The sequence below is a fragment of the Morus notabilis genome, unplaced genomic scaffold (assembly GCF_000414095.1).
Source record: "Morus notabilis unplaced genomic scaffold, ASM41409v2 Scaffold79, whole genome shotgun sequence".
Taxonomy (NCBI): Eukaryota; Viridiplantae; Streptophyta; class Magnoliopsida; order Rosales; family Moraceae; genus Morus; species Morus notabilis.
Window position 1 is genome coordinate 92,762 of NW_010366287.1, and position 14,271 is coordinate 107,032.

The 14,271-nt window shown below is 31.8% G+C and overlaps 2 protein-coding genes across 2 annotated transcripts in view; one reads left to right on the forward strand and one right to left on the reverse strand.

The window, feature by feature from the left end:
• Positions 1–4,251: 4,251 nt before the first annotated feature.
• LOC21401622 (EP1-like glycoprotein 3) lies at positions 4,252–5,889 on the reverse strand. The gene has a single exon (XM_010109933.2). It carries the CDS (start codon positions 5,801–5,803, stop codon positions 4,514–4,516), a length of 1,290 nt encoding a protein of 429 aa, XP_010108235.1. The 5' UTR covers positions 5,804–5,889; the 3' UTR covers positions 4,252–4,513.
• Positions 5,890–13,922: 8,033 nt separating this feature from the next.
• LOC21401623 (epidermis-specific secreted glycoprotein EP1) overlaps positions 13,923–14,271 on the forward strand; it is a 1,551-nt gene continuing 1,202 nt past the window's right edge. Inside the window, exon 1 of the mRNA XM_024173386.1 lies at positions 13,923–14,266. Coding sequence (XP_024029154.1) covers positions 13,976–14,266 — 291 coding nt within the window. The 5' untranslated portion in view covers positions 13,923–13,975. The remainder of the gene's footprint in view (positions 14,267–14,271) is intronic.

Consider the following 14,271-nt stretch of genomic DNA (forward strand, 5'->3'; position numbering starts at 1 on the left):
TTTTAATGTGATTACCCATTTCTTTTAAACCGGATTTAACAATTAAATTAATTACGTGACATGCACAATGTTGGTGGAAAATTGTACCTTCATCGAATAAACTTAAATCATTTTCAAAGAACTCAATTGCTTTTGTATTGGCACTAGCATTATCTAATGTTATAGCCATTACTTTATCTATTAATCTAAATTCATCAATTACATTTAAAATGGTATTATATATTAAATCCGCACTTTGTGATCCTAGAACACATTGAAAACCTAATATTCTCTTATCTAAATCAAATCTTTTAAAGTAATGTCCGGTTACAGCTAAATAATCTTTATTGGCAATGGCAGACTAAATATCTGCTGTTACGCAACGCACCCGCTAGTCGAGTGTAAAAGGTTTATTAATGCTTCTTTTTCTTTTTTAAATTATTGTAATAAATCTTTTCTAAGAGTAGTTTTTGAAGTAAACTGTGCATTAGGATTATGTACAACCTTAATATATCGTTGCCAATAAGGATGCTCTACAAAACTAAGTGGTTGATCTAAAGCAACTATCATTCGGGCAACTTCCATATGATCTACTTGCGGATCATATTTCCAAGTAGTTAGACCACCGGTTGCGCGATCAATAGATAATTGTGTTTGGCGGAGTTCGGGTCCGCCGGAATGGCTAAGCTTTTGAAGACACTTTTCGGAGTGTCTTCTCAAGTGTGTGGTGCCGTGAATAGTGTCACCTTATAATTTAGATAAACAATATTTACACTGAGCTATATGTTTAGTGTTACCTTCATTGTCGATCTCATCAATTATGTCGAAGTGATCCCAAACTGTCGAGGTGCGCTTGGATTTCCTCCTAGAGGTTGCAACACTTGCAGACGCAGTCGTACTGGCACTTGCCGTTTCTCCATGCCCGCCACCATTGCGACCACAACCTCCAGTACGTTCACCAGGGCTCGGATTAGTAGATTCTTGCGTAACAAATTCATTAGTGGAAAATTGCCCTTCTTCCACATTGTATTGAGCATCAACAGGAATACCACTATAACCAAAAGGATCTATTATAAAAAAAATAATAGCGATTTGAGAGAGAGAGAGCTTTAGGATAATGTGATAGTTTTTGAAAAAATTGTAATAGAGATTTGAAAGATTGAGAGAAATTGAGAGAAATTGAGAGAGAATGGGAGAAATTGAGAGGGATTGAGAGAGTTTGAGTGAGAAAAATGTGTGGAGGATGGGGGTATTTATAGGGAAATTTTTGGGTTAAAAAATTAATTTTTTTTTCAAAAAATTCGGGCAAAAAGGGCTAGTTTAGGGTTCGGGTTCGGGCAAAAATTAGTTGTTGGACGGGTTTTCGGGCACCTCGGGCAGTTTGGGCATCTCGGGTATTCGGGCAAAATTTGAGTTTTCAGGCAAAATTCTGGTCGGGCAGCCAACGGTCGTTTTCTGACCGTTTTTTCAAAATTTTCAGTTCGGGCGGGTCGGGCATTTGGGCAAATCGGGCTTGTCCGGAAAAATTCAAAAAAACTCCAGCGGACGGCGGTCAACGGCACCTGCACAGCGGAGGGCTCCGGCGTGGGCTCAAAACTCGGGCTGCCCGAGCCCGAATATACACCTTGAACGGGCCGGCATATGGGCTTGCCCGCCTGAGCCCGAAAAAATTCAGGCTTCGGGCGGCCCGCTCGCCCGAAGTTCCAGCACTAATCATACCCATAAAAATCTGCCCCTTAAAATCCAAAACCAGATTTTTTTTTGCTTTTTCCATTCCATAGGAAACAATGATAATACAAAAATTCAAGAACTACTACCAAACCGAAACTTGATGGACTTGAATTCCTCACGTAAACATGATTTCAGTGGTCTTAATTTTCACTTTGAATCGAAACCGATCAGCCTATGGCCGGGAACCATTTGCCGGTGTGGAATGCACTTTTGGTGACTGATCAAGTTGTTGAGCACTTTTGGGTCACAAAAGCAAGTCTCCACGCTCGATTTGTCAATGTGAGGCCTTCTCATATCGGATTCGCGTCACCATAGGAACGCCCTTCTCAGGTTAGTCAACATGAGGCTCTCTTTCTAGATGCGGCTGCAAGGCATTCTCCGTTGGGTAAAGGCAACGATTAAGGAGTAAGGGATCTTCCCTTTTTCAAAACTTATTTTTTTGGGCTTTTTTTCCTTATTTTCAGAATTTTTTTCATAGTTTCCCTCCTTTATTTTAAGGGTATTTTTAATATTTTTTAAGTTAAATGTATAGATTTACGCATTAAATATGATGAGATTAAAAATTAAAAGTATAATTTTTTAATAAACTTAAAACATCGGGTATGAAAATGGAAATAACCCTTGATTTTATGTGCACTAGTAGTGCAATTATTAATGGCTTTTGGTTCAAAATAATTTGAACAGAGGCTATTATATAATTCAATATGCAAGTATCACGTATCCTAATATTATCCAACGTAGGGTTTTTTAAATGAAAGAAAATTAGGAAACGTGCCCCTTTTAACTTTAATTAGTGGTCTATTCTTTGCTGTCGTCTCTTTTAAAAATGGGCCTACGCAACACACAACATAATCCGGTGCAATAAAGGCCATCTATATTATATGGGCTTTTCATCCGTAATGAGAGAGTTTTCTAATCCTAGCTTTTATGATGTTGAAAAAGTAAATTAAGAATGGATTGTCCTACTCTTGATGAAAGGAAAAAAAAAAAAAATGGATTTTTTTAAGGGGAAAGGAGACAAATACTTTTTATAGTGCATTAGTTTAAATTTTTATTCCGTACTCTTAATTAATATCATTTTAAGTAAAGAGTATTAATTAAGAACAATGGATAAATTTAAATTTATGCATTTTAAGATTAAGTTCAATAATTTTTTTTCTTACTAAGTTGGAAGAAGAATTCCAGTACGATACTGAGAAGGAAAAATTTTAAAAATTTTTCTTAATCTTTGTCACTTGTGTCAATATGCCCCATGAACTTTAAAATATGCATGTTGTGCCCCTTGAACTTTGTCACTTGTGTCAACATCCCCTTTGAGATTAACTCTGTCAAGTTTTTTTTAACAAAAATGTTTATAAACACCCCCTGAACTTTGTCACTTGTGTCAATATGCCCAATGACCTTTAAAATGTACATGTTTTGCCCCCCGAATTATGATGTCTCAAATATCATTTTTTTTAACGAAAATGTTGATATGACCATTAAATTGTTAATTATTTATGATATTTGATCATTAAAGTTTGTTACGTTAATGGGTTTCTTAAGGTTTGTGTTGATTTTTTTAAAGGTAAAATAAAATAAATGACTTGAACGCATGTAGGATGTATTCATTTGTACAACTCAAGTCATAACTTGGGTTGTGTATGTGAGAGAAAAATACTGTATTAAAAAAGTTGAATTTGAATTTGTTAGAGAAAACAATGTAGCAATATGACTTGAGTTGTGCAAATGAACACACCATTGGATTTAGAAATGCTATATATGTATAAAGCATAAATATGTTTTATGTCGAGCACTTCTATTTAGGTGAAATATTAAGAAAAAAAATAACAAAATTGATTACAGTATAGGGATTTGCTCTTCATTTTTTCCTCTATTTATTGCACTCTAATCAACTAATGTTTTGAGAATTGGTGCTTAACTAACAGTTTTAGAGGAGAAGGAATTCAATAAACCTCAAATATTATAAATAATTAGTAATTTAATGGTCATATCAACATTTTCGTTCAAAAAACTGATAGAACCAAGATGGAAGGGAAAATGTTGGAGACGTATCATAGTTCATGGGGTAAAATAGGTACATTTTAAAGTTCATGGGACATATTGACACAAGTGACAAAATTCAAGGGCATTTATAAGCATTTCCGTTAAGAAACTTAACAGAATTAACCTCCGGGAGCATGTTGACACAAGTAATAAAGTTTAGGAGGCACAATATGTACATTTTAAAATTTAAGGAGTTGACACAAGTGATAAAATGCATGAAGAATTTATAAAATTTATCCAACTGAGAATTGTAAAATGAAAAGATATACTTGCCAACTTTAAATTTTTTAGCATTGGAAGTTACGTGAGAGAAATGTTATACTGTGAGAGAAATGTTTTTACTTGCAAATCTTGACCGTCATAATTGTATAATGAATGGAATAGACTCACGGACAAACACAAGTGTCATGAATTCGAACCTCGATACCATAGATTATATATAACTACAAATACTTTATTCCTTGCGCATTCAAATTATTAGTGTTTTAAATTCTATTACTTTTAAAGGGAAAATTTTCTATTGAGAGGAGAATCATATGGCGGCAATTTCTTCACACACACTAGTATTAAATAACAACATATTTTGGCAATTACAGACCGGACATACAAATTCTTGAAGAAATACATATAACAGAGAAAAGTTTTGTAGGATAAGTAAGGTAGGATCTAGGCAACCCATTAACCTTTCTTTTTCTCCTTCTTGCTGGATACCAAGATCTCTTATTCAAAGCAAACATCACAACTAATCACATTTTGACTAATTGGGTGCCTTGATGAAACCCACATGGGTAGAATTCGCAACCTTTGTCAAGGTCCTCAACTCATTAGCGGCCCAACAGCTTGAGGTTTCCCGGTTGTAAAAGTAGCCCAAACACTTGCAATCCGCCGTGCATTTCTTCTCACAAGCGCTCTCCTTGATTGCCTCTCCACTTGTGTACTTGCACAAGAAATGATCGACCCCAACAATCTTGTAGTAGTGGAAATCACTTGGCTTACAAGAGGTCAACTTTTCGGGCGCACAGCTCGCGCTCCAACCGGCAAGTCCGTTCTTTGTCGGGCAAGCCACACACTGGCTGTCCTCGCAAAGGCCGAAAGTCCGGCATCGACTAGGCAACTGGCACTCGTCCTCGTCCCTAGGGGCTTGTCTATCAAAGAAGGAATATGTCAACACAAAAGCCCTCCTAACCACTTTCAAATTGTAAGTATAGAGCTTTATATTCCCATCTATTTCAAGCCTTATAAATGTTAAACTGGCATTGTAAAAGGTTCTCGCAATAATATAGGGGTTAAATCTAAGAAAGTAAGCACCAGCCTCGACGTCCTCCTCAAATTCAAATGTCACGTTGTTTATGTCCACAAAATTGCCGGATGTGTAGTAGAGAAGTGGCTTTGGAGAGTTCTTACTCTTGTAGTAGAGTGACATTGATCCTTTGGACTCAATTACCAAGCTATAAGGCCCGTCCTTGTTTTCTTTCTCTGAAAGGCGGCTCACAAGCTTGTTTGGGCCCCCAACTCTTAGGGACTGTCCCACCAAAATGGTGTCGGTAGGATAATCAAAACTTTGCCATACAAAATTGCCCTTTGAGTCATGAAGGACCATGTTGCCAGTTGGAAGCAATTTGAAGCCAACCACACCTTTGTTGGCTGTATTGGATTGCCAAGCCACTCTGCCATCGGCATTGGCCAGGACTAGGTTTCCGTCGCCTCCGAAGGTGAATGTGGCGTTTTCACCAACCGGGTTGCCCCGGTTGGCCTCCCAAACCCACCGGAGAGTCGTCCGGCGAGTGTCGGTTAGGCCCATGCGGAGAGCCAGGGTGTAGGCATTAGGGGTGGTGTTGTAGAAGCAAATTGTGAAAGGACTAACAAAGATGTCCGAGAAGAAACGGTAGGTTGCACCATACTCTATGTAAAGAAAGTCTCCATAATAGCCCTCATTTTTGAACTGAAAGGTGGCGTTGGGAGGGACTTTTGCTTGAGCAATACTAGTGGAAACAAAGAGGGAAAGAAGGAATACTAGTAGTGTTGGGTGTGAAGAAAGCGGTGACATAGTTGTTAATGAAGGAGAAGATATTTTGTAGTTAAGTACTTAAGTCTTGTGTTGGGCGTTCTCTACTTATAAGGATCTTGAAATGCCAAATTTTTTATGACATGTTTGGTAGGTATGAGAAGCGGAGGAGGGATTAAATTTATTATTGTGTGATCCTTTGTAAATATGTCCCAAACTGGAAAGACAGACGGAGAGAAAATCTTATCCAAAAAAAAAAATGAAACTAATAAAATAATTGAGTTATCCTTATTCATAAATAAAATGCTTGAGAAAAAAGACAAATATTTTTTAAAGTGATGAATTTTTATTTCTTATTATTAATTAATATCATTTTTAATTAAATAATTATATTAATAAAAAATGTATTAATTAAGAATAATAAAAATTTAGCCTCATACACTCTAAGAATAAATTTAACAAAATTTTTTAAAAAATAAATTATGAATAATTCTTTATTTTTCAGCCGTCATATCTCTATTAATAACTATTTATTCTACATACTTTTAATTTAATATGATTTTGATTAAATTTAATAATTAAAAACTAACCTGTTAATAGGCCGGTCTTTGAGAAAATGTCTCAACAAGTAAAGGTTTTAAAAATCTTTTCTTTTTTTATTTTTTCTCATCTCTTATATATATATTTTAGGAAATTTTCACAGTAAAAACTGTTCTTTTTCACTACTAGGAGAAACAATTTTTTTTTAGCTGTTAAATTGATTGTTAAGGATTCTATTTGTTGGTACGTATTGCAAAATGTGGAGACTCATAAATATAGATCATTACAAAATTATTTCAAGGTCAAAATAACAGTTTCTATCGAAACAATAATTATTATCAGAAGTTTCTTTTTTCTTCTTTTTTTTTTTCTTTCCTTTCCATCAAACATCGTGTCATAAGTTACTTGCTTTGATTTTCATCATTTTTTTTGTCAATAAAGCGTTGTGGATAAGATATTTGAAGATTTTATTTTATTTTATTTTATTTTATCCTTTTCCTAGCTTTTACATACGGTACTCGTAATCAATACAAGTGGCATTATCATTGAAACCAGTGGGTGGGAGCCAAACTTTATTGATTTCTGCACTCCCTTTAATCTTAATGACCATTGAATTCTTCCACCAATATATATTGATATTTATATTCATCGATTGAAGATATGAGAATTCAGTCTCATTTATTTTATTAATTTAAATTTAAATTTTAAATTTTATTACAATAAATAATTTTTAAAAACACTTATATATAATTTTTTTATTATAGTAAAAAATTTTCATATAAAATTACATCTTAACTTAAATTAGTAAATTAAACGAGTCTTCTATACGACTTTATAAATTGCCATGTAATTATTTTCGCTAAGTTCTAAGGTCCCGTTTATTTTATCGATTCGAGTTTAAAATTTAAATTTTATTAAAATAAAAAGCTCTAAAAAATAATAATATCTAACTTTTTTACTATAATAAAAAAATTTTAAATTTAAATTAGCGAATTAAATGAGTCATAAATTTATATTCATGTACTAAAACCTATAAATATAGTTGAATAAAATAGAATAATCCAACCAAAAAAATATTAGGACTACTAGTTTTAGGACTAAAGTACTTTAAAAAAAAAAAACAAACAAAAACAAAAACAAAAAAAGCCCGTCGTTGTCACAAATGTATAATGATCACTCGTCAGTGGATTACGTGTACACGTACTTGTAATATTAAATTATCCTTTATTTACTTGCACTAAACCGAAGTTAATGAAGTGTGTGTGTATATATATATATATTGAAGCAGCGAAATTAGTACAACCTTACGATTTCTTGGATTGAATCATTAATTATAAACCCGACGCTATATATATATATATATATATATTTTCTTGAAGCAGTGAATATATACACCCCACGCTATATATATATATATATATATGCGATTTCTTGAAGCAGTGAAACTAGTACAACCCTACGATTTCTTGGATTGAATCATTAATTATAAACCCGACGCTATATATATATATATATGCGATTTCTTGAAGCAGTGAAACTAGTACAACCCTACGATTTCTTGAATTGAATCATTAAGGAGACGTTTAGTTTATAGATTAGAATTATTTTTAATTTATGTGTATTTTTTATAATAAAAAATATTATAACAAATTATGAATCATAATTTAAATCAAACTACAAATCTCATAACTAAATAATCCCTAATTATAAACCCGACGCTATCAATTAGTTAAGGGCTTGAATATCATAGAAGACATTAGAGAAGTCTTGTCACAAACTTGTAGTGAATTTTGTCATTACACTTCCCGTCAAAGGGAATATAGTGCCAACTCGTTAGTTAGTCATGCTAATTTCTATTGATGTATTTTAGTTTAATTTTTTACCGTCTTTTATATTAGTTGTGTTTTTCGCAAAGGGAGTTATTCTTGCAGTTCGTTGAATTCGTCATGGATTTAGCATGTAAAGGAAAAAATTGAAGTAATTTAATATATTCTACTATATGTGAACCATATTAAAGAAATACTGATTTAGGAAATAAATTACCTTAAATGCCAGCAAGGTGAAGCGATCACAACGTTTTTGCCAAGCGTTTTTGTCAAACAGTTTTAAGGCTCATTTAATTCACTGATTTAAATTTTTAATTTGAGTTGAGATGTGACTTTATATGAGAATTTTTTATTATAGTAAAAAAGTTATATATGATTGTTTATAAGAATTTTTTACTGTAATAAAATTTAAATTCTAAACTTAATTTCCCCTACCTCTCTTTTTGAAGTGGTCGTGGAGGCTGCACTTCCAGTCCGATAGCATTTTTGGGCGTCACTCATAATGTACTCAAGCACATCATCCATCAAGACAATATCAAACCATTCATGCATTTTCATAGATGAATTTATATTAACTGCTTCACCATAAACATTAAAAAATTTAAATTATAAAAAATATATTACCAACATTAGCTGAGAATCTTTTCCTTATCCTCTTTCGGGTTGGACTTCCAGGTGTTATGGTAAGGTGCTACATAGTCTCTCATGTGTATGTCCACTACAGTTTAAAAGTAGGAAGCATTGTAGTCGACGGTCCACATAGTATCACTATCACATGTCTAATTATTTGGGGTTGTTTAGTTACATTTTTGAGTTACGGTGACTTAAGTATAGATTTTGAGTTAAATTTGAGTTATAATTTAAGTTGAAGTTGTAACTTGAGTTTGTGTTTGGAAGTTCACATTTGAGTTATGATTTGAATTGATAATATATTTGAATTTGTATTTGAGTGAGTTAAAACTTAAATTTATATTTAGATAGTATTTTAATAAAAATTCAATAGTGATGAAAAATTTTAATAGGGTATATGGGTAGAATTTTATTCGTATCTTCGTTGTGAATGTATAGAAAAAAAATCATTTTAATCGAAATTAAAATGAAAAAGTTATGACGTTTTTAAGAATAGAAAAAATAATGTTCATTAACTTGAGTTTAAGTTTAAGAACTTGAATTGAAAGAAAATTTTAAATTCAGATTTTAACTCCAAATTTAAATTAAAACTCAAATTTAAATTTAAATTTTATAAATGAACATAAACATAAATAAAATTATAACTTAAATTTAAATTTTTTTTTATTTTACTCTAAAGAATAAGTAATAATTTTATTACTTCGCCTTCCCTTTTTCTCTCTCTCTCTCTCTCTCTTTGAATTTGTCTTAATTTTTATGCTATGTTTGGTAGGAAGGAAAGAAAATAAGATAGAAAGAAAATATGTAAGTGATGAAAAATAGCAATAATGGAAAGGAAATTGATTTTCTTTTATGTTGTTTGGTATGAGAATATGGGAAAAAAATGAGCTTACCTTCACTTGTTTGGTATTGAAAGTTAAAATGGGAGGAAAGAAAAAATCTTACTCATAAATTATTTTTATACCCTTAAATTTTTTGCTTGGATGTTGATGGAGAAAATGATAGTTAATTTTGCTCACTTTAATGAGTTGTCACCATTTTTCATCTCATTTTTTGCCCACTTGTGAAAAGAAAAAAAATAATGAGACCCACATGTATTATTTTTCATTTCATTTTCTCTTTATTTCTCTTTTCTTTCCTACTAAACAACTTACATTTTTATTTTCCTTCTTAAAATCTCTTCACCTTCTTTCTTCCTTCCACTTTTTTTTCCAACCAAACATACTCCTAAGGATTATTTTGCCATCGTAGGAGTTCAAATACTATGGAACATGCAAAAGGGCGGACAGCTAACAAAGTTATATGGAGCCAACAGATTGCCTCGGAGATTATAATTAATGAGCAGCCGCCCCGCTGGACCCTCGACCAAAAGATGCCGTATTCGCAGCGCAGCCTGGCATTGTAAGGCTGCATGCAATTATCCTATATATCTATGGATGGGAGTCTATTCTGATGGCTTTGTACAAGTCAACATATGCAACAAAATCCACAATGATCTGATCTTTAATAATTTGTTTGACTAGATTTCGATTTTATCCCAAACGCAAATATCTATCTAGGAAAAAGTTACTTTTTAACTTTTTATTATTAATGAGTCTGCTGTTGAGTGACTTTATGGATTAGTGCGCATTAAATTATGATTCCCCATAATTTTACTAATTTAAATTTTTAATCTCATTTATATTTAATTTTTTTAATTATAATAAAAAAAATTATATAAAATTACATTTTAATTTAAGCATGTGAACTAAACGAGACTTAAATTATAATATACAATATCATTTGTATGATGCCGTCACCTATTAAAAACTTCCATGACGATGAAACGATTTAATATGGTTAATGACAAAACAGACACATCATATGTGCTCCTAGTCGGATACATAATGATGGATTAGAATTAGAAACTAGGTTGGGACACAATGTCATTGAGCTAAATTTCAAGCAAAAAGAAAAGGGCTTTATAAAACGATCGAAATATAGAAAGATAGGTACCGCTATATATATATATATATATATCACATAGGGATGGATCCTTATTTTTATTATTTGTTGTATGTTCTATTATTTCTGCCTTTTCTATTATTATATTCTATAATTCAAATACAAAATTTGATGTTTATCTTCCATTGTAGAAATTGCCTTTTCTATTAGTGGGAAAACTGTTTTCCTATAATTAACAATATTGACTTGGGAATCTATAACTTATTGGCCGAACACATTAAACCAAAAAAATTGAAAAACCAAAGCAAGACCGCCATTTGAGTGGTTTATTCCAGTTTTAGACCATCAGTCTTCGATTCTAATGTGACACCAAACCGGCGGTCTAAAAACAACGGGAGTGATCCAGTCATCGGTTTTCAGTCTATTATTCATGTAAGAACCACAACAAATTGTGTTGAAATTAGGGTAGCAATTCGTGTTACGTGTCGTATTCGTGTCGTATTTTGATTGTTTTTTTTCTGAATTTATAGTCAACCCGAATACGAACCGTGACACGAAATTTTTTAAAAACCGCAACACAAACACGACACGATCACTTTAGGGGTTGACACGACACGACACGAAAATAACTCGTGACATGAAATTGACCCGTGAACTTGAAATTGACATGAAAATTGTATACTTTTATTTATTTTTTACATATTAGAAATAACTTAAAATTCATAACACACTAAAATATAATAACATCAATTGAAATTAAGCAAATAATAGTATAAGATTGTGAATATAACTATCATGATATCACAATTTCATAATAAAATCAAAAATATGTAATGAAAAATATATGTATTTTTTAGTTTTTTACGAGTTTCGTGTCGTGTTCGGGTTAAGCGGGTCTAACCTGAAATTGACCTGTGTTTTTCGTGTCAATTTCAGGTCGACCCAATTCTAACCCGAACCTCTTTTTTCTCAACCCTAACTCACGAAATTCGTGTCGTTTTCGAGTCGTATTGTTGTGTCGCAACCCATATTGCCGACCCTAGTTGAAACTATAAGGTCACTAAAATTGATAATTCAATCGGATCTAGTTCATGCATTACAAACAAAATTAATATTATTTTCGGTAACTATCAAGAACCCGCGTTTGACAATATAAGATGTTAGTAAATCCTTCCTTTATTATCAGTACTTATTAGAGAAATATTTGGGAGTACTGTTCGTAAATATATATGAATAGGCAATTTGAGAGTTTCAGGGCATTGGTGTTAAATTACAGTTTTACATGGTTCGAAAGCAAATATATATGACTTATAAGCGTATTTTAGCCTATAAGCACTATACAATTATGCAGTATTGTTAAATTTTTCGTATTACAAGATTTACCTAATTCGGTAAATTGACTTTTTTTTTTTTTTTTTTTGAATTTACGGGTAGGGAGTTTCATTCACCCAGTAGATCTGTGAATTAGAAGCTGAATTTACAGGTAGACTAAGTTAAGATCACTATATAATTAAAAGACTAACCTTTTTCTTTTTAAGGAGGGGGAAGGGGTTTCATTGCCCCTCAAGTGGTTTTTTTCCCCTTCTTTTTTAGCTTTTTTCCCTTTTGTTTTAGTTTTGCTTTAAGTTTTTCTTTTTCTTTTTTTTCCTTCCTTATTTTTTTATTACATCTTCTAACCATTAATTTTTATATATTTTCAAATATATTTCTTTTAAATACTTTTCTTACGATTATTTAAAATATTATTTATTTTCATTATCCTATTAAATTAATTTATTCTCAAATGTATCCCTGCATAAACATCTTTTGCATGTGATCTCACAAGCAAAAGTTTTTTTCCTTAAGTTTTCTTTTTTGTATTTTTTTTCATATCTTTTGCTTTAGATCTTTTTTCCACTTTTGCCTTTGTTTCTTTTATATATTTTTCTTCTTTTTTTCAGGTGATTTGTATATCCGTTATTTTAAATAAGTCACGTTTATGAAGCTCACATTTTTACTAGTAACATCAATGGAAGAATATGCTTTTTAGGGATTAATGGTAAGAAAAGTTTAATGGAAAAAACGAGAAGCTTGAAAGAAAACTTTAACCATGTATATATCTTTTTGCGTAGAGGATGTTTTACGTTGGAATCCATTCCCATTCTTTTGAAAAAGTAGGGCACAATAATTTTTAAAACATAATATGTGTTTTTTTAATGATGAGATGTGTGATGAGTATTTTTTTAAATGCAATTGTTCTAAAAAAATAATTTTATTAATAGGTAATTAAGTAATATTAAAAAAAAGTGTGTAGAAAATACAAAAGGACATACCCATTAATAAAAGAGAAAGATAAGTGAAAAGAAACAAAATGGCCTCCAAGTAAATGCAGATCTAAAATATAATTGTAAAAATAGTTGTATATATGAATGAGTTTTCAATAATTAGACCACTAATAGAAACTTAAGAAAACTCGTCCACATATATTGTTGTCCCCGTGGCCCCATTTGATCATATCATTTGCTTTCAATTACTTCATCTAAAAAATATGTAATCAAGACTTACCCTATCTACCAATATTCCTTTTTTCTTCTTTTTGAAGGTACCAATATTCCTTTTGAAACTCTAGTTATATATGTATATTTTTGTCAGAAATAAATTCCCAAATAGGAAAAAATCACTAATATATATTACGTTCACCACAATCATATATGATCATACCACTAGTAGTTGAATATCTGCACCAATGAATCTTATAGTAAAAAACTGTAAGAAATAATAATCTTAATTCATACAAAAATGCGTGAATTCGTTGTTTTACAAAATAAATAAATAAATATCCTTTCAGAACTATGCATTTGGCATTATTAATCTCTTGTTTTTTTAGGTCATCTATTTCATAGAGAAGTGGTAAATAAGTTATTACAAAAGTAGGAAGCAATAATTTTAAAAGGTAATAATTTTCTTTTTAAGTATAGAATGTGTAATGAGTTTTTTTTTTTTTTAAATTACTGTTGTCGTTAAGAGTAATTTTATTAACAAGTAATTTAGTAATATTAAAATAGGGTGTATAAAAAAATAGAATTAGGGATGTCAATGCATTCACCGTTATATGAATTTTGCTTTCACAAATGAAAATTTTGAACTTTTGTACAATCCACGTCGTCATGAAAAAAAAATACAAGAAAAAGTCAAATCAAAGCAATCAAAATAGAATCTCCAAATTGGCCTTCCACGATTGCTATAAATAGAATCCTTTCCCAAAGTTCCAAAAACCACAAAATAAACTACAAAAATGTCTTGCTCGTTCAACAAGCTGCTCATGTCCTCCTTGTTTTCTCTATTCATTCTCTCCCTCACCCTTTCCATTGCTCAAGCTCAAGTTCCCGAAAATGCCACATTCAAGTTCGTCAACGAAGGCGAATTAGGCCCCTACATTGTCGAGTACGACGGCAGCTACCGCATGCTAAGCGTCTTCAACTCCCCTTTCCAACTTGCATTCTACAACACCACCCCTAACGCCTTCACCCTCGCCCTTCGCATGGGTCTAAGACGTTCGGAGTCGCTCTTCAGGTGGGTTTGGGAGGCCAA

Excerpts from the sequence above, each read along its gene's own strand:
- LOC21401622 (XM_010109933.2), bottom strand. The coding sequence starts at position 5,803 with ATGTCACCGCTTTCTTCACACCCAACACTACTAGTATTCCTTCTTTCC.